The 19,573-nt window shown below is 39.9% G+C and overlaps 1 protein-coding gene across 1 annotated transcript; it reads left to right on the top strand.

The window, feature by feature from the left end:
* The first annotated feature begins 739 nt into the window (after positions 1-739).
* LOC307013135 (tumor necrosis factor receptor superfamily member 11B-like) lies at positions 740-19,137 on the top strand. Its single transcript, XM_079640398.1, has 6 exons — positions 740-862; positions 8,773-9,000; positions 9,553-9,697; positions 14,019-14,228; positions 16,598-16,822; positions 17,803-19,137. Exons 1-6 carry the CDS (start codon positions 815-817, stop codon positions 18,195-18,197), a joined length of 1,251 nt encoding a protein of 416 aa, XP_079496524.1. The 5' UTR covers positions 740-814; the 3' UTR covers positions 18,198-19,137.
* Positions 19,138-19,573: the final 436 nt, after the last annotated feature.

Genomic DNA, 19,573 nt, shown 5'->3' with positions numbered 1-19,573 from the left:
TCAGAATTTACTGAGACACCATTTCCAAATGTTCAAATATGCATAACCCGCCTAACAAAATCATTTTGACTGGTCCAAATAAACCCCTATCAATCATTGAATGTACATGCTGGCAAGGTTTGTAAGTGTGGGTTTGTTACAGACTGCTTGTCAAACACATAACAAACCACTTCGTCATGCTTTATAATTTGTATATAGGCATATGGAAATAGTTGCTTTCGGATTTTACCTCATCGCTGTATTATATTACCATCATAAGAAAAATGTCAAACCGATACATTATAGGCTTTCTCTTTATCTAAAAATGTAAAACTCACATTCCCACCAAATAAACACTTTTGTATGTAATAGCAAGTGATGTATTCCCTTCCCTGGAAATAAGTGACTTTTTTTGCTACTTTACAGTATTCCTCTACAATTTGACACAATTAGTCAAAGTTGTTAGGGGGATATTTGCTTTGCTTTTTACTCTTATTCTAAATTCACAAAAAAAATCCCATCTTTTGATGTTGATTGGATATTTCTTTTTAGACTGCTTTGTTTCCTTCATAGTTGCTTACGACATTATTGCCTTTCTTTACGTAATTGCAACGCAACACTTGAGGATGCAACAATTTATTTTTAGGATTGAGGGGAGAGACAGAGAGAGGTTTGTGCACTCACTGGATTACAAGGTGGGTGGGCACTCTCTCCCTCTCTCTCCTCTCCGTCTCTCTCTCTCTCTCTCCCTCTCCCTCGCTCCCGAGCCTACTGTATAAATACAGATCTGTGATGGAGACCCCATCATACCGCAGTTCACTTTTACACAGTGGAGATGAGCGCACGGATAGCGAAATCCAACCCGGCCATGAAACTGATAGTGGTGAGTAAACACGAGTGGTCCGCTGGAGAAAAGGGACACTTCTTCCTGATGGATTATTTCGTGTTTATTGTTTTTGCGAGACTTGGATTATTATTGCGCTACACGCGGTTTCAGATATGTCATAGAGTGGGAATGGGCATTCGCTTTATTCCCATTCCCGAACAGTGCCCATCTGTACAGCATGCGTCTGTGCTGGCAATGTGATGTTGTTAAATGTATCACAGGTTGAATATTTAGTTACGGTGTCCCTGAAATTATGTATTTTTTTCTGGCTTTGACATTTTGTTGTCAATGGATCATAATCGGTCTTGTTTGAAATAATCACTGCTTTTGATTGTAGACCTGATCCCACGTGAGAGTTCATAGTTCCTATTCAGATGCGTTTTCCTATAGTCAACAGTACCTACTTGTAGTCACATTTTAAAAGGGCATATTTGTGTGACGCATTGTAATGCCCATGAAAAAAGGTGTTAAGTATACTTGCATGACATTTGTATTAGGTAGATGGATTACTATCTGAAGGAACTACTACACCTAAACAAACGTATTTATGATGTGCATGGTATGGATCAAGTAACACATGACTGAAAATACAATGCAGCCACATATAGCAGCTCTGCAATATCAGTTTATACAGCTTATATATGTTGGGACTGTGTTGAGACGTTGATTCTAGTTTTCCATGTTTTCTGAGGCGTTTTTTTGTGTGTTTTTGTAATTTATTATAACAGTATGCCGTTAATGAAATCATTTAACCTGATGTAAGTATTTAAAGTAAGTCTCTTAGGACTGTATGATGATGAGATCTTGAATAAAAGTAGGTTATTCAAAAAAATTTTTAAATAGACTTGGAAGTTGTTTGCTTTTGATGATTTATTTAACTCATATTTCGCTCCAATTTTTATTCCCAAAAATAAATACCCACAAAGTAGACTATACAAACAAGATCTACAATGCGTGAAAGTTTACTTTAGGTCACAATTCATTGCTTAGTCTATTGCACATTTGAAAATGAATGAAATTCAACACCCAATATATAGAGACATGCAGCATGTTTCCAGCAGGTGCTGCTTTCTCTGACATTGACATTACAATAATGTATTCTACCCTCCTCAGGGGATGTATCCCATCAGGGTGGGAGTCATTATTTCCCTTGGTGTTTTTTGCATGCAGTGCTGTGTTGGGGACTTTGCAAGTTTTGCATATGTGCATGAATAGATGTGTATCTGGGCAGAAAGAGATCACTGTAGCTACAAAACACTGGACCCACTATCTGCTGTGTGTGTGTGTGTGTGTGTGTGTGTGTGTGTGTGTGTGTGTGTGTGTGTGTGTGTGTGTGTGTGTGTGTGTGTGTGTGTGTGTGTGTGTGTGTGTGTGTGTGTGTGTTCCTATATTGTGACGCAAAAGGTCAGTCAATTATTTGGTTTGTAAGATGTGTCACTTAGTTGTTTGTAAAATAGGTGACATACATCATTTAAAGTGATATCGTCCACACTGAGTGGTGCGTCCACGGCACTGCTCTGTACTCCACCATTTACCTTAAATAGGCAAATATTTGTGTGAATAATTTCTGACATAGTGTTCCTCCATCATTCAGCTAGTCAGTCAGTCCGTCATTTGGCCAGCCGTGCAAGCATTGATTTAGCCAACTCATGAGTCAGACGTGTGCAGACTGCTCATTCTTACCATCAGCATCCAGCCAATGAATCAATCTGCGCCCCTCTGGATGCCCTGCACCTTTCTTCCACTTGACAAACAGCCAGTTTAATTTCATCCGTAAGAAATTCTAGGGACACTCTACAATTGTGTGTTGCAAACTTTGTTTTGCCCTAGAGGTCCGTCAGTAAATGCACCTGTGTGCTCTTCCTGTTCCCCTGCATACTTCTGACTCATGTGGTTTGCGTTCTGTCTGCTGAAAACACATACTTTGTGTTTGCTCGGGATGATGTCAGTGGAACAAACTTTGGATGGAAATTGGAGAACTCTATGTTGTGAGTCTTTTTTGTTTTTATGTGGACACAAGTTTCAAAATTCAGTGCGGGAGAAGTGAGGTTTAACCAGCTAGCCAATCAGACAGCCAGCTCACCTGCATGAAAACTTTCCATCCAGCCACTAATCCCTATTATCTCCCTCGATCAGTGTCTTTCATCTGTGCTCCCTTTATCTTTACGCCTCCACTCTCAGTTTAGGCCGTTGGCATTAGCTGCACGAACTTCCCTAAATGTAGCCGCAGGTTCACACGCAGACAGAGGAGCTTAAGAGGTCACTCGGCCAAACAGACGCAACTTCTTTCTAGACAAACACTGAAGAAAAAGGGTGAGGAAGTAGGGGGATAGGTGGGAGGGAGACATACAGAGTGTGTGTGAAGGTACAGGATCAACATGTTTTAAACAAACAAGCACAAACGTTTATTCAGAAACAACGATTACCTCTGGAAGTTGCTCACGTCTTACTTCCCCTTTTCCATCAACAGTAGTATTGATAGCAGAAGTGTGTTTTTGTGTGTGTGTGGGTGTATTCTTGTTATGAACTCATTGATCTTGTGAGTGACTGAACAATTGTCTGAGACAAAGAGCAGAAACGGAATAGGCAAAAGAGATACAGCTGTTATTGCCTCAATCTCTTGCTTGTCTCTCTCTTTGTTTTATTTTACAACTGTATACATCGTATCAAAAACCGCCAGGCTGATCTGATGTAAAAGTCTGTATTGAAAGTGAGACTCACACTAGATATGTTTGATCATAAGGATTTTAAGAAGGATACAAACCAAATGTGTTGTTAATGACTGGTTTCATCTTTAGCAACTATTTCATAAACTCATGTTTTTCTTAATGTAAAATCTAAATCTGTAACATTACTACTAAATATAAAATGTAGAAGAGTAAAGTGCAACATTTTCCTATTTATATGTAGTGGAGTAGAAGTATACAGCAGAATATAAGTACTGAAACAAATGTGTTGTGGATTTGAATGCATTTGTTTCAAATGAGTGATACATCTGAATTAATCGACTGATTAAAGATAAACAAATTATCTGTCCTCCTTCACTGTTCAACATTTGGGCAGATTACTTTGTTGAATAATCAATAATTAGTTTGGTAAAATACATTTCTTTTTTTTCTCTTTTCTTTTTCTAAAACCAGCAAAAATGATAATTGTTAATTGAGTAATTGTTTTTGCTCATAACATGAATGTTATATGTGAAGATAGTATTGCTTGGTTTATATTACAAAAGCAAACTAGTTAGGTTTAATTCACTGATCTTACAGTCATTATTTGACCAATATGTGCTAAACATTTGATAAAACCCATGTTCCCTAGAGCAGCAAATTTAAAAGACACACTTTAAGTTTGAGATGATAAAATTAGTAAATAAAGTGAGCCTATCAGGCAATATTATTATTATTATTATTATTATTATTATTATTAATAATGTAATTTAATTATACAAATCTCAGGGATCCAGAATGGTAGCAAGTCCCTCTCTGTCCCTATATAAGCGAAAAAGACAGATTCAATATTCACAGGACTCAACACACACACACACACACACACACACACACACACACACACACACACACACACACACACACACACACACACACACACACACACACACACACACACACACACACACACACACACACACACACACACACACACACACACACACACACACACACACACACACACTCTAAGAGCTGGAATCCCCCCTCAGACCACCTGCGTTCTACAGTTAACTGAAGCCATGTGCCTGGTGGATAAGCTGGTTTGGTCCCTTTGTGCCATGGCTCTTCTCCTCATGCCATGAATTTAAACTGGCCTTGGGCTACCCAATCTTTGATTCTACTCCCTCTCTATATTTCAATCTGCTCTACTCTCATTGTAACTCTAAGCTTGAAGTCTGTTGGAAGTTGTATTGGGATCATTTGAAGACTGCGTGTTACGGTGTTACATTTTTGTATGCCTACAGATGTTTTATTGGTTTACCTTTTTTCCATTTTTGCATTTATTGAGGGGACAAACAAGTAACTTCATCAACATTTTTATTTTTTATTTCCATTTGTATCATATCAAAACAAACCAAATTGTGTCCCTCATATAACACACACATGTATCTTTCTGCACAGTTTTTACTGTATCTTCCGGGAAATTCCTCTTGTGAAAAATATTTTATCTGGTCAATAATCCCATTACCCGCCCAACATCTGTGGATGCTTATCACTTTAACCTCATATGGAAAGCATGTGTGTTCATTTTGAAAGACTATTTCCGTCAGGTGTCTGAACTCTTTAGTCCGCTCCAGCCCATCTATCAGGCAGCGCTCAAAGTGCAGTTCAGCCTGCTTTACCAAAGCACTTTTGAAAAGACAGAGTTTATAGAAAAACTAAAACTCTCATAAGTCCTATAAACCTGGTCTAGCAAAAAGTCATTTTCAGAAATTATGTCATTAATTGTAAGACATGTGTGCCAACAAAGTGAAAGATAAACGCACTGTGAATGACTTAGTCCACTAAACATCACCCTGGATTTGTTTTCTACGCGTCTCTCCGATGTCTCTCCGATGTCTCTCTAATATCTCTCCGATGTCTCTCTGATGTCTCTCTGATGTCTCTCTGGTGTTTCTCTGATGGGATGATCTTATGTATCACCACACTTCACAGGCTGGACTTGTCTTTGATTCATTCAAGAAGATAACAACGGTTAAGAACTACATGTTCTCTGTCAAGAACTTAAAGAGATTATCTTTGCTCTACATAAACTCAAGGTTTTCTCCCAGCTCACTTCAAAAGATATTTACTGGCATAGTTTTCAGTTTACAAAAATGTATCAGATGAAGCCATTTTAACCCTTTTTTATACATTTACATAGCAGCTGCCCTGCCTTGGTCAAGGGAAGCTTTCTTAGGAAACATTATTAATACCTTCATACCTTCATCCATCCTTTACCAACAGATGTTCATGTAGGATATGCCTCACTCTGATGATGCTAACAGTATAATTATGGCTGTCAGTGGCCGCTAGCTGCTGTGTAATTTGGGTTTCCAGCGGTTGTGCGTGATGTTGTCAGATGGCAGCTTCTAAGGAGACAAGAAGGGTCAAAAGTTCAATATTTCTTTTTAACTGCTGATCGACTAATTCACGCTCACCACAGGACATCTTACCAATAAGTTATTTCTTAAAAAGTTGACAGTTTTTCACATCTTCGGTAGCGGAAAGCTACTGTACTGGCTGCTTTGGCACAGTGTGGTCTGCCTGAGTGTGCCATAAGTACAAAACTAAAACATTGTATGTTGAGCAGCTTAAAGATGTGGTTGAAATTAATTATAAATGGCTTTGTTTTCATGCCAGCTTTTAAATTGAATAAGATAAAAGAATAAATAACAGGCGGCAAAGGTATTATGATGGCCATTAAACTGTTGAACTAAATTGTGCTTTTATTTCTTTCAAAGGGATTTTTTACCGACGGTCAAAGATGTTATTTCATAAAGTTATATCTCTGAGCATGTGCTGTTTTACATTATTTGTATTTACTCTTGCTCTCAATTGCTTTGCTCTGCACTGTATATTATGGCTGGAGTCAATCCAAACTACTGTGCTGTATGAAGGATATGAAAAACAATATGAACCTGACCACTTCCACATGTGCTCAGGCTCATCGGCTCCCATGATTTCAGTCCTGCCAGTAAACTCATCCTCGAGCCCGGGATTAAATTCACTGGGACAAGTGTAACCGTAGCCAGATTTGTAAAAAACCCAGGTGACCCACTGTCGGTCCCTGGCTCCATCCTCCTGATGTTTCTAAATTGATTGGATGTGGTCTCACAGCTTAATAGTGTGTATATACACTTCTTAATTTGAAGAGCAAGTCTGTGATTATGGGTTTCATTCCCGCTGAGGCCACCCATGCTACAAAAAAACAGATCCAGCTTTGGTACTGCTAAGCGAGTCACTGTGGATGAAAGCCATCCACCAAAGGTTCTGCTAAGAGGTCGATCCGCTTTGCCGGGAAAACCTCTGCGCTCACCAGGCTGTATGAAGCCTAGGTTTCTATTATGGTGTGTAAAACCCATTCATCTATTTTTACTATCATTTCAATTACCTCCGTTGCAAAAGCCAGCAGACATAGAAGGACCTGCATGTTTTATTTTCTGCGTAGTTCATCATTTTAGGTTCAGAACGACTTAAAAATAAATAAGGCTTAAAACCACACATATACCGTTTATTAAATTATTAAAAGTGAATACAACACATACACATAAATGCAAATTGAGTAGATTTCAAAGGAAAATACCAATTTAGTTGTAAGAGACATATGCACACATATTTCCCAAAAATAGCATTCTTTCTCTCTGTTTCATGTTTTGTTTCACACACGCATACTCATAGTATATTGTGTCTTGTGGTTGCAAAGTTTTAAGGTGAATGTGATCAGTACAAAAACAGTCACGCAGGAAAGGAGATCAATGGTGTGTATCGGGTAAACTGTGTAGCAGAGGGGTGAGTGATTCTTATTCTGGTGGTGAATGGGGAAAGCCCAGTAACCTCCAACAGTCCTCTTTGTGAACAGCAGCCAGGAGACGAGACCGCAGAGCACACAGACCAACACTAAGGAAGACGAAGATTGGACTTGAACACTGACAAACATGCACACAAAGACATGCAGCAACACACATTCCTGCATCTGTACCCACATGCATGAATGTTTTGTAGTTGTTTGTAGTATAAATTCATTCATTTTTGGAAGATGCACTAACAAACATGGTGGAAAGCGAAAAACCACATACAAGAATACACACACACACACACACACACACACACACACACACACACACACACACACACACACACACACACACACAAACTCAAAGCAAGGACAATCCATTGTTAGTTTGTCCAAGAAGTGAGGATGTATCCGGGCCAACGGGAAAGTCCACATAGCCAATGGCTGAGGGACTTGAGGGTAGAATGACCCAGATGTGTGACATCTGGTCTGCATGTGGCCTCCACCGGCTGCATGGCTGCATGTCAAACACGCTCACCAACTGATATCTGGGATTTTAGGCCAAATCTCTACAGATCATGGTCAAACGATGATACATGGGCTTGTTTTTGAGTCACACGCTACATGTGTGTTTCAGAAGCCTCACTAACAGCCAACCACTTAACAGAGCGTCCATATCAATGGGATTGGGGTGGGGGTTACATGGGTGTGCCGTGTTTTGCCCTTCCTCCAGGGCAGTATTAAACTGCAGTAAATCACTGTTGAATTACTTCACATGCTATCTCCCTGAGCTGCTGCTGACAGGATAGGAGACGGCTGCTTCGGTCAGAGAAGACAAAGCTGCTCATCCTCTAACCCTCTGTCATACAAATCCTTGAATTTAATATGCAAAACACTGGCATGACTAAAACATCTGCATTTATTTAAAATCTTGGGTTAACTTTTAAGATTCCAGAAGCAATGAAAGGAATAAAATACAATATGATGTTTAATTGAACAAATAGCAATAATGTAATTGTGCTTGCAGAATTCAACATCCTAGTTTAAGGCAACACGGAGACAATATTTCTTCCAAGAAACATGCAAAGATTAAAAATGTACTGTTGTTGCCTCTGTGCAGTGATCCACGAAACGGACACAGATTTCTCTCCTCACACTCCCTGAACGTCTCTATAAAGCAGAGGAAATCGCTTTAGGACTGTGTGTCCACCAGGAGCTTTAACTTTAAAGCTCTGACCTTTCTTTCAACTCTTTCTTACTGGAAGCTTTGGGTTGGCGAGTGCTGCAAAATGTAATAATATTTGGACATTATTCCAAAGAGGAGCTGTGCACGAGATGGGTTTCTTTAGAGATGTTGTCACTGCTGTGGACTCTGTATTCAACACACTTCTTTCTTTCTTTTGCAGCTTTTCACAGCATCTTTCTCCTGGGCCTTTCAGCAGCAGGACATACTGCCGAAGTACCAGTACCTCGACCCTGTGACCTCTGACCTCCTGCTGTGCGACCAGTGCCCTCCTGGCACCGCTGTGAAGCGACACTGCACCACCGACACACCCACAGAGTGCCAGGTCTGTCCTGAGAGGCATTTTGCTGAAAACTGGCACTGGGGGGACACCTGTCAATACTGCACCTCGGTACGTATGAGGCCAAAAGGTTAACCGAAGGTTCATTTTGATCTCTTTTGTGTCAACTTCATACATACAATCATACACATCTTCATTCACATTACAGTCAGGAATTCCACTAAAGTTCATTCTGCTTTTAAAGTTTTTATCTACTCCTCTGTGGTTGTCCAATGCCTTTTCATTAGTTGCATGACTTTACGGTTTGTTTACATTTTGGCAAAGCATCTGTTATTTTCGGAAACCGGTGTTTCCACTTTAGTTGTTGTTTCTAAAAATGAAAGTTTAAATGTGCTCATTGTGGTGTTGGGATCTTCCCCCACAGTTTAGATGTGTTCCTCTTTGCCACTCTGAATTATGTCATATCTATTTTAACATATTCCCCAATTTATATTCCTGTTCTAGTATTCAGTTCTAGTACAGTATCCAGACTTTCTTACGGCACTTTATTTACTCACGTGTGCTCTCTGATCATATATGTGCATGTCAAGCAGCCTTTATTGTATGTCACTGTGTGCATGCAGCAGCACTGTTTCAATGTGTGTGTGACTGTGTTGTGTTCAGGTGTGCAAGGAGCGACAGCTTGTGAAGCAGCAGTGCAACAGCACCCACGACCAGCTTTGTGAGTGTGCTCCAGGTTTCCACCTTGTGGTGGAGTTCTGCATTACACACAGCTCCTGTCCACCCGGATACGGAGTGACAGCTTTAGGTAAGTTTAAGATTGTTTTTAAAGAAAATATTAAATATGTTATGTTGTTGGTTTCCTGCCTACTAGGTCATATAAATAAGATTCAAATTGGAGATTTCTGGTTAAAAGTAGGCATCCATACTGTCCATATTGAAATTCAGTAAGCACACATCCTAGGAAGAAGCACGGACAGGGTCCCATTGCCTCATTGTTATCATTTTACTCACAGGGTCATAGTGTATCTGTTATATATGCAGTTTTTCTGTTGTTATTGTTATACCGTGCAGTGTGTAAGTCTCTCTGTATTTTGAGTAAATACCCCTTACTACATATTTATATTTCCTTTAATCTTCTCATCTTATGCAATACTCTCCACGAGTCTCACTCAAATCAGTTAAATTCCAGATATGCTTCCTCAGTAAGGAAACAAAATAACAAAGCGGACTCACATCAGTTACAGAACAGCATATTCATATTAAGATGTTGTCTCCCTTGTATCACTGAAAGCTCTTATCTTTCTATCTCTTCATCTTTCTTTGATTCTGTGAATCTGATCTATTCCAGATGCAGACGTCTCTTTTCCTAGAAACAACTTCTACTTTTGAATTGTCTCGGACATTTCCTAGAACCACTCTTTGTTTGTCTTTCACCGAGACACAAAGTTTGGTTTAAAGCTGTCTGTAATAGTTAAACATACAGTATAAAACACAAAAAGGACATGGCCATTAGTCTGGTTTTTTATGTTTTCTTATTTCTCTGTCTTCTAGCAGAGACATGTAGTATGCATTTACATTCCATATAAACGCTAAAGTTTTGTTTTTCTATCAAGAGAAATTGTGTGTTTGTGTGATTGTAAAAAAACATTTATGCACATCTATCTTGCACTTCCACACCTGACCAACTCTGAGTTTGGGCAGTATTGGCTGAAACTTCACAGTTAAATTGTCGCATCACTGATACATCATAATCCTGTCCTAAACTATTCATTGCAAACAGTTGACAGCTTTGGCTTGTCACTTGAATTAAAATTATTATAAATGCAGAAACTATTATGATTAGAGTGATGAGGGAGAAGTTAAAAATGTGTATGGCCTTTGAGAATAAAGACTCAATTATTCCTGAAGAAAATAGCGCTATGGAAATGAAAAAGTCACCCTGATGTGGTTATACTTTGGAAAATGATTACATATTTTCCGTGAACTTAATTACTTTGAAATACAGCACTTATTTCCAGCATCATTTCATTCCATTTAGGCTCCAATTCCTGTCACGGTATCACCATGTGACGCATATCCATATTATTCATAGACACATGCTGTCACAGCACTCCACGGGGGCTGGACTGCATCTTTTAAAAGATCAACATTTATCCTTTTCCCTCTGCGTGCCATGTATAAAAATAATGATTTTATTATATGACTGTACTTACTCATAACGCAATATGTTCTACTTTTAATTCTGATCTAACTACTTACTATTTCTGGGAGGGCGTGTCAAAGAGGCAGGCATTAAAATTAAGTGTTTCAGACAAAGGGCGAATATATGTACTGTATACTGAGACAGACGTTGTTAGAATAAATAATGTTTTTTTTTTTCAAGTCAAAGCATGTCAACATGTTCTAGTAATAACCATAAATACAAGTTTGAAGCTTAACAAAAGCACGATATGCCTCCTGCATATACTGTAGGGCTCAGTTGCCATTTATTTTTTAGTTCCTATTTGCAGTAGAGTATCACACGACAATGCAAAAAGTATTCTTCACTTGTTCCTCTTCATGCATGATAGAACACTTTAACAGCTTATTTAAAGAGGAAACTTTAAATACAGGGATCAGTTTATAATGTCTCGGTTAAACGGCACAACCTTTCATTCCTGAAGTTGTGCTTCCTTTTTTTAATTCACTGCAGATTGTCTGGCACAGACTCAGATATATTGCAGAGGATAAAGATGTATTTATGTTTGCACTGTGTGAGAATACTGAACCTCTCTCTTACAGATTGCATGAATGAAAAAAGTATTTTGCAGGGGTATTGATTTTATCTTTAGCTCAGACTGCTATTGTTTGAATCCCAATAAAAAGACAATGAAAACCATTTCACTGTAATGTATATAAAATGATTTTCTTCCTCGAAAGAATGACATACATTTGACGAGACAGAATCTCCAGAGACAAAAACTGTCTCTTGGTCATTTGTTGCCAATACAGCACCAGATGCAGTCTTGGCTAATCTTTGCGCCAGATGCACCCAAGGATGTAATTATCATGGCGGATATCTGACCTGATATTCCTCACAGATTCTCTCCTTGGTGCGTCAGTAGTGCTTGTGGGAAACTTAAAGAGAGGTTGATGCTAAATTTCAAGATTCCCGTGAACAGAATCTGATATTTCTACTGAAACCGCAGCACAAACTGGCACTGCGCTTCTCATGACTTCATCTCAGACCTGAGTGGATTTTAGCGGCTGCATAGATGAAACAACATTTTCCATGGTTTCTGGTCATTATGCGACCCCTGTAAGCGCTGGCACCATACTGAATATGAAACAACATTTTCCGTGCATTCCTAAAAAATGGATATAAAATCGGACCCTAATGTCTATGACACTCTGCAGACATGAGACAGCATTTCAGGGGATTCCCCATGAAGCTGAAGGACTTATTATGTAATGTCTTCAGTTGTGGTTTTAGGCCTTTAAACCACAGGATGTCAGAAGCCCATTGGTTGACATTACTTTTATGACTCCGTTGCTCGATTTCCTGAATTGTCTGTTTCTTGTTGCAATTGTTTTCTCTCTCTCTGAACGCAAGATTTAAGGTTGCAGCTGTGTATTTGGAAACTATTTTGGTGTCATCTTAGAAAGGCACAGTAGAACATGATATACAATACCAATAAAATGTACATTTATAATAGGTCTGCAACCAGCAATTATTTAATGATCAATAGATCATAATCTAAAAGTGTAAGAAGATTTTTGTACTGTATTTAACCACATTTTTTCTTGCAGAAGATTAAGACTGATAGACAGATAAGAGACTATTAAAAATATATCTAAAAGTAAGATAGGAACTAGGGCCATAGAGGTAATAATCTTACATTTCTCAAACGGTTATATCTAAGTCTACTCTGTCATAAATTGTTTATATTTGCATTGGTTCACGAGACAATTTATTTAATTAATACATCCCTTATTAAATAAAAACAGAGCTGTCACCTCTGCTTCAGATAATATCTAAAGATATATCTTACGTGGGTTAAGTGCTAACATGCTGATTCTGCATTTACAGAGGAAATTCTGAGAACAAAACCAAGATTAATGCCAGCATGTGCAACCTCATTACAGTTAGGCTGGCTCATTCTTGTACATCACAGGTACAGGAAACATTTGCACGTTTACTGTATGCATATCAGTTAGTGGTTTCATGGTTTAGTGCTAGTTTGTGAAACTGTGCAACGATGGAGGGGAAACTCCTCAAAGGTCAAGCCTCCTCCCACACATTTTCTTTTCTACGCTTTAGTGATTGAAAAAAATAAGGATGTGAGAAATACCTACTTCCACAACATGGTCATGTCCTCGTGTGTGCTGCATGTCACAAACCACAGGGTCTATTGGTTTACTCCAGTGTCATTATGTGTGGTTAAAACTAGTTGGCATTTGGTAAAATGTCAGTAAATGGGTACAAATATTTTAAATGTGATCAATTGTGGATAACGTATTTAACATTACATCGTAAGGGTAACATTTTCAGTGAGGGAATTATCTCACAAACAAAACATTTAAAAATAAAAAGAGTTATTCAATTCTTCTATAAATTCAGATATTATTAGAAAATATAATTGTTTCGTCATCTTCAAGTCAATAAAATATGATTTTAAAGTACATTTTTAAGGTTATTTTCAATGAGAAGTTGACCTTCTTAATAGCCTTTTTGGCAGATGTTTCTACATTTTCATTGTGTCAGTAAGTTAGTCTGAAAAATCTGCTGACAAATCAAACTCTGCGGTTACATATTTCCTATTTGAATACAGATATAAGATATAGAAACTCTGGGGGTTCTGTGTGAGTCATACCCAACATCACAGTCATCTTCCACCCTGATGTGCTCTCATGTTGTTGTGATCATAGTTCTTGGAATCACATCACCTCGATGTCAGCTAATATTTGCAGCAGATCATGTTCACACACAGAAAAGGGCGAGATGTGCTAAATAAGATGTTTGATTATAAAGATAAGAAACATCGAAAGGGCTGCTGACTTCTCACGGTTCAAAATGTGATACACACACTTCACAGATGTGTTTCATTCATAAAATTAAGACATGATCCTGTGTTTATCTCTTCCAGGTACACCGGTGAGTGACACCACGTGTGAACGTTGTCCCGCGGGTCATTTCTCAAGCAGGGACTCCTCTACCGAGCCATGTCAGCCCCACAAAAACTGTTCCGGTTTGGGCTTAAAAACACTGAGATGGGGCACGTCTACTTCGAACAGCCTCTGTACAAACAAAACGGCTTCTCCGGAGTGCTCTCAGCAACATTCTTTGTGCCAAACTGGTAAGAAAAATCTCCAGCCGGTTTTAATCGTTAATAAGATTCATATGGAGGTTTCAGGACTATTGCGGGTAGGAATCAGAGAAGAGACTGTTCGTACAGTGTTTACACACACACACACACACACACACACACACACACACACACACACACACACACACACACACACACACACACACACACACACACACACACACACACACACACACACAGACACACACACGCAAAGATGTTTCTGAGCAAACCTCAATTGTCAACAACCTAAAATCAGCCAGAGCTGAATTATTTCAGACATGTGGTCGTTTTCATTCCTGAAGGCAGGGGATTTCCTCGGTCAGGTCCGTTGTCAAGATTCCATTCTTTTACAAATTCTTACGTGCCTGAAAACCAACACAAGTGAGAAAATCCAAAGCAAAGGGGTTGGATGGGATGTTTATGCCCCTACTGTCATAATCACCCACGATGGATCAATTACTTTGTTAACTGTCACATCCTCACCCTACAATAACAGAGGAAACTGAGTCAAGCACAGAGACACACAACAAGATGGTAAGTCTTTGTTACTCAGATTCTAACTATGACAGATGTTGACAATTAATTTAAGAGGAGAAGCCTCAAATATGACATTGAATTCCCACAGCCCAGAAAAACCACAGTCCCTGGCAAACACACACACACACACACACACACACACACACACACACACACACACACACACACACACACACACCCTGACACACACACACACACACACACACCCTGAGACACTCATGCAAACCACTCTTCGTAGGAAACCCAAAAAAGCTGTTGTCCCTAAGGCAGGGTGATGCTCCCCTAAAACATTCATTCACAAATTGCCTTCATGTGGATTACACAACCACTGATTGTCTGCAGCAGATCCTGGAAGAGTAAAGCAGGGTTCTTTACAAAGAATAAGGAAATTGAAAGCAGTTGGGATTACCAAAGTAGCTACGTGATTTGAAGAAACCACCAGGACATCAATGTCAATTATAGAGCAAGCCACACTCCAATTATCCGGACATCAGAGAAACAAGCCTAATATCCTCTTCACATTAAACTCAACCATACTACAACGACATCGGTTTTACTAAATGTTTCTTTTAATTTAACACACACGAACACAGAAATGCCTATAATCGTGTGAAAGTTGTAATCTCACGTCAACAGTTTCACTTCATTTTCCTCTATGACTGTTCTGTGTATTACGGAAATCCTTCTGTCTGCAAAAAATCCCTACAAGGACAGCCCAGGGGAAAAAATGTAGGGAACGTAATGACGAATAGTGAAGGTGCTTGTGTCGTGGAGTGTGATTCAGCCGTAAAGAGCAGCACATTTTCGCACAGCTCACCTAACTGCTTCAGTTCAATATGCAAACATCGTTGCTATGTTGAAACATAAACTAAAGTTAATAGTGGTTATGTGATTTCAATAGAAAGAGACCAAATCATTTCTTCTGCTCTGGTTGAATTACAACCCAACACACAAATACGTACGTGTGTAAGCTCCTTACACACCAAAACTGACACCAAAGAACACCAAAGAACACGTCCCGACGGAACGTCGCCTCACGTCGCCTCACGTTGCGTCACGTCGCTTAACGTCGCCTCACGTCTCCTGCATCTTGGCCATGTTTCGCACTGGAACGCACCGCAAAGACTTCAGCCGACGGCCAAGTTACATGTACGAACTGCGCATGCGTGAGTGGCAATAACTCTCCCTACCAGCAGGCGGCGGTAGTGTGTATTCGTCATTCAAAAGAGGCAACAACGGGAAGACAGACTGCGTGATACACCGAGAGAAGAAGAACAGACTGCGTGATATAAACAAACAACAAATAGCGTGTGCGTTCCATTTTCCCTCTACAGCGAGAAGCTCATGGGGCTTTCCCCAACCTGTGTCGAAAGCTGGAGTTCAATGAAATCTCAGATGTTCCTTCTTAATAGTTTGTTTGGGTCCCTCACTTCCATTTCGCTTCTCATGCACTGATTCGCTAAGCTGAACAGCCAATCAGAGTGATTTCTTTGGCAAATCGGCGGTGGAAGGTGTCGGCACGGCCGAAAAGACACGACGGTGCAGTACACACCAATCTCAGTAGGGCGACACAACGCTCATCGACGGCCCGACATCTATCGACGCCGAAAATCGGCCTGGTGTGTAAGGACCTTAATAGGCAAATGGGACTGCAGCAAACAAACCATGTAATCCAAATATATTCCAAACACAACCTGTGCGCCACAATTGAAACGTCTGTGAATTATACAAATGTACTGACTTTGTTATTGGGATAATATGACCACTGCTAAAACTCATTATTGGGATACTGTTTTAAGCCAACTTCTTTCCCTTGCCAGATGTGAACCTTTGTGAGGAGGCAGTGTTCCAGTCCCTCTCTTCCCTGCGACTGTCCTCGGTGCCGGTGGAGCGGCTGTTGGAGAGTCTCCCTGGGCGGAGGGTGGACCGTAAGAGCCTGGAGAAGGTGAAGAACGCCTGCTCCCCCCAGCAGCAGGTCCTCCAGCTGCTGCGCCTGTGGAGGGAGCAGAACAAAGACCATGACAAGATGTACGGCATCATTCAAGGTACACAAAAGTGCACTTCTTGATTCAGCCAGTCCTTATTTAGAGGTGACCTATTATGCAAAATCCACTTTTTCATGTATTTTATACAGAAACATGTGTCCTGATCCAGTTATATGAAAACATGTCTGAAAATGAGCTGATTAGATTTTGGCCACTTTATGATGTCATAACGTTTTGTTGGCTTGTGTAACCATTGGCCGATAACCAACCAAGGTCACACCCCCCACCTTATCACCTGAATCACCTCCTAGAGCACCATTAGCCGCTTTCACACCAAGTACTTAGCCGGTACTTGTCCCCGGTACTTGTTCCCCCCAAACTCTTTAGTCCCTCGAACTGTCCTAGTAGATCGCGTTCTCACCGGAATAAGTTCCTGAGGGAGGATTAGGCAAATGAAGACACTGAAGTCACTTCTTCTTCTTCTGTTTTGGTTCACAAAACTGTTCGGAGTTTTACGGGGGGGTTGCTTGCAATTCGCCCAGCCAATCAGAAATTGTTAGTATGGCCGACACACCCACGAACCATTTCCTCCTCAGGAAAGTACTACCTCTCTAGCAGGGACTATCTGGGGGTGAAAGGTTTGCGCGAATTAGGGACTAGCTCCAGATCCTTTTTGGTGTGAAACCAAATCTCCCCCCCCCCCACACCCCCTTATAGGCCTTGTTCTGGGGGGAAAAGTACTCCGGTGTGAAAGCGCCTATTGTGTTTATTTTAACCAAATATCTCTCAGAGGGGCGTGGGGTGTGGCTCCTTATTTTCATCCAAAGTAACAGACACAGAATCAGCACTTTGACAAAGGCCTGAAACAGAGGGGTTTATGGGATGCTACGATGGGTGATCTGTTTGGTATTCCAAGCCAAACATTTCAGAGACATGTTTTGTTTATATCTGAGACCTATAATATATTGATGAAAAACAGTATAATAGGGGACCTTTAAGTCCTGGATTAGTGTTGTAATGTTTTTGACATGTCACTTCAGGTGTCAACCTCTGTGAGAAGAAAGTCTCCCGCTGCAACAGCCTAAAAAACCTAACCCTAGAGGACCTCCTGAAGGTCACCGACAGCCTGCCAGGGGTCAAAGTTAAGCTGGAGGATGTCCGGGCCGTGGTCTCCACTTGTCTGCCCCAGCAGTACATCCTGCAGCTGCTTCACCTCTGGAAGATGGCAAACTATGACCTGGATCTTGCCAAAGGTCTGTCTCACAGTCTGAGGGTGCTGCGCAACAACGGGGCCCCACGCCATCTGCTGAAAGGCCTGAAGAAGTTTAGCCGCATCATAGGAACCACCTCCACGCACAAGATGTATGAGAAGATGTTTGTTAGTATGCTTCACGATGAGTCCTGTTTTAAGGCTCATAAACCATTAAATGAATAATCATCTGGGAGGTACACACAGGAATATATGCCATCTATAGCATACACAAACACTCAAGCATTGTCAGATACAGAACACACACAAAAGGACAAGCACTTAGTGAGCAGAGGGGTACCTGTATGTGAAAGAGTAACAGACATGGGTAACATGGTACAATCAGGGCTTTAAGATATTATCAAGCTATGCACATAGTGCCAAACTGTAACACAAGGGCAAGACGGGAGGTACATTCTTCTTTGCCTGCATGATTTCATAGACAAACCCTCTGCCAGAATAAGGTTGCTTTCATTATATGAGGTACCAATGGATTTCTTTAGTTTCACCATCAGTCCAGAGTATCTGTCCACAGTTATGAATTTAATAATCCAAATAGAAAAAATAAACACATTTGTGTAATTCAGGCAGGCCGAAATAAATAAATAAATGTCCTGGAAACTTTTGACCGGAGTCTGTGAAAAATGAAAAACTATTTATGTTGTAAATAGCACAATATTTTATGGAAGATAGGCTGGCAGGTGTTGTGTTTTTATTATTGTTGCTTTCTCACAGATTGAGAGGAAGGATTTGGTTTCATAATGAAATACGTGCATTTTTTACAGTCCTTTGTTTGTTGGCTTGTTCTGGACTGCTGGCAAGTAGAGCTCATCTGATTTTTTTTTAACTGTCAGCTATATGAATGTACAAAGGAGTGCAATTGTTTTATATTTAAAATAATAATAATGATTTTACTTTCTGAATATGTAAAGGCTTATTTTATTACTTATCAGAAATACTGGATTCCGAATGCTGCAAGTTCTTGAAGTGATTTTTTTTTATATATATTGTTTTTATCCCTTTTATATTATTATGACCTTTATTGTATATATGCCTGTCCATTTTAAGCTTGTGTAACTTGTGAACACTAATGTCAAATGATTTGAATAAAATCACTTTGTAGAAAGGCTTTTTTCTTCATAAATTAGTAACTGAATTGGTCCTGGGAGTGGCCTTGATCACTGAGTGCCCGACAAATCATTGCAATTTAAGATTGGCTTTCTGCCTGGACAAATGCAGGACCTTCATTTGGACCATAAAGAGCAGATTGACAATACAACCAAAGCTGGCCTGCCCACAAAGTTTCTATATATTTATTTAAACATAATTATACAAATGTACATATGGAAGCTTTAGCGTGCCAAATTATTTCATCAGTGGTAGGTCTATTTTTCTTAGATACACACACACACACACACACACACACACACACACACACACACACACACACACACGTCTCTATGGATAAAGAAAGATAACATTTTAAAGCCAATATGATAGCAGAATACTGATGGAAGTGCTGGAAACCTCACAAATTCCAAAGAAACATATTTTCTGAATAG

This window comes from Notothenia rossii (assembly GCF_949606895.1).
Source record: "Notothenia rossii genome assembly, chromosome: 7".
In the NCBI taxonomy this organism is placed as follows: domain Eukaryota; kingdom Metazoa; phylum Chordata; class Actinopteri; order Perciformes; family Nototheniidae; genus Notothenia; species Notothenia rossii.
Note: the sequence above shows the minus strand (reverse complement) of the source record. Positions and strands in the feature narration are given on the sequence as shown.

Bases quoted from the DNA above. Each gene is read 5' to 3' on its own strand.
- LOC307013135 (XM_079640398.1), top strand. From the start codon at position 815: ATGAGCGCACGGATAGCGAAATCCAACCCGGCCATGAAACTGATAGTG. The intron at 863-8,772 runs GTGAGTAAACAC...TTTCTTTTGCAG, and splicing joins CGGCCATGAAACTGATAGTG to CTTTTCACAGCATCTTTCTC. The intron at 9,698-14,018 runs GTAAGTTTAAGA...TATCTCTTCCAG, and splicing joins ATACGGAGTGACAGCTTTAG to GTACACCGGTGAGTGACACC.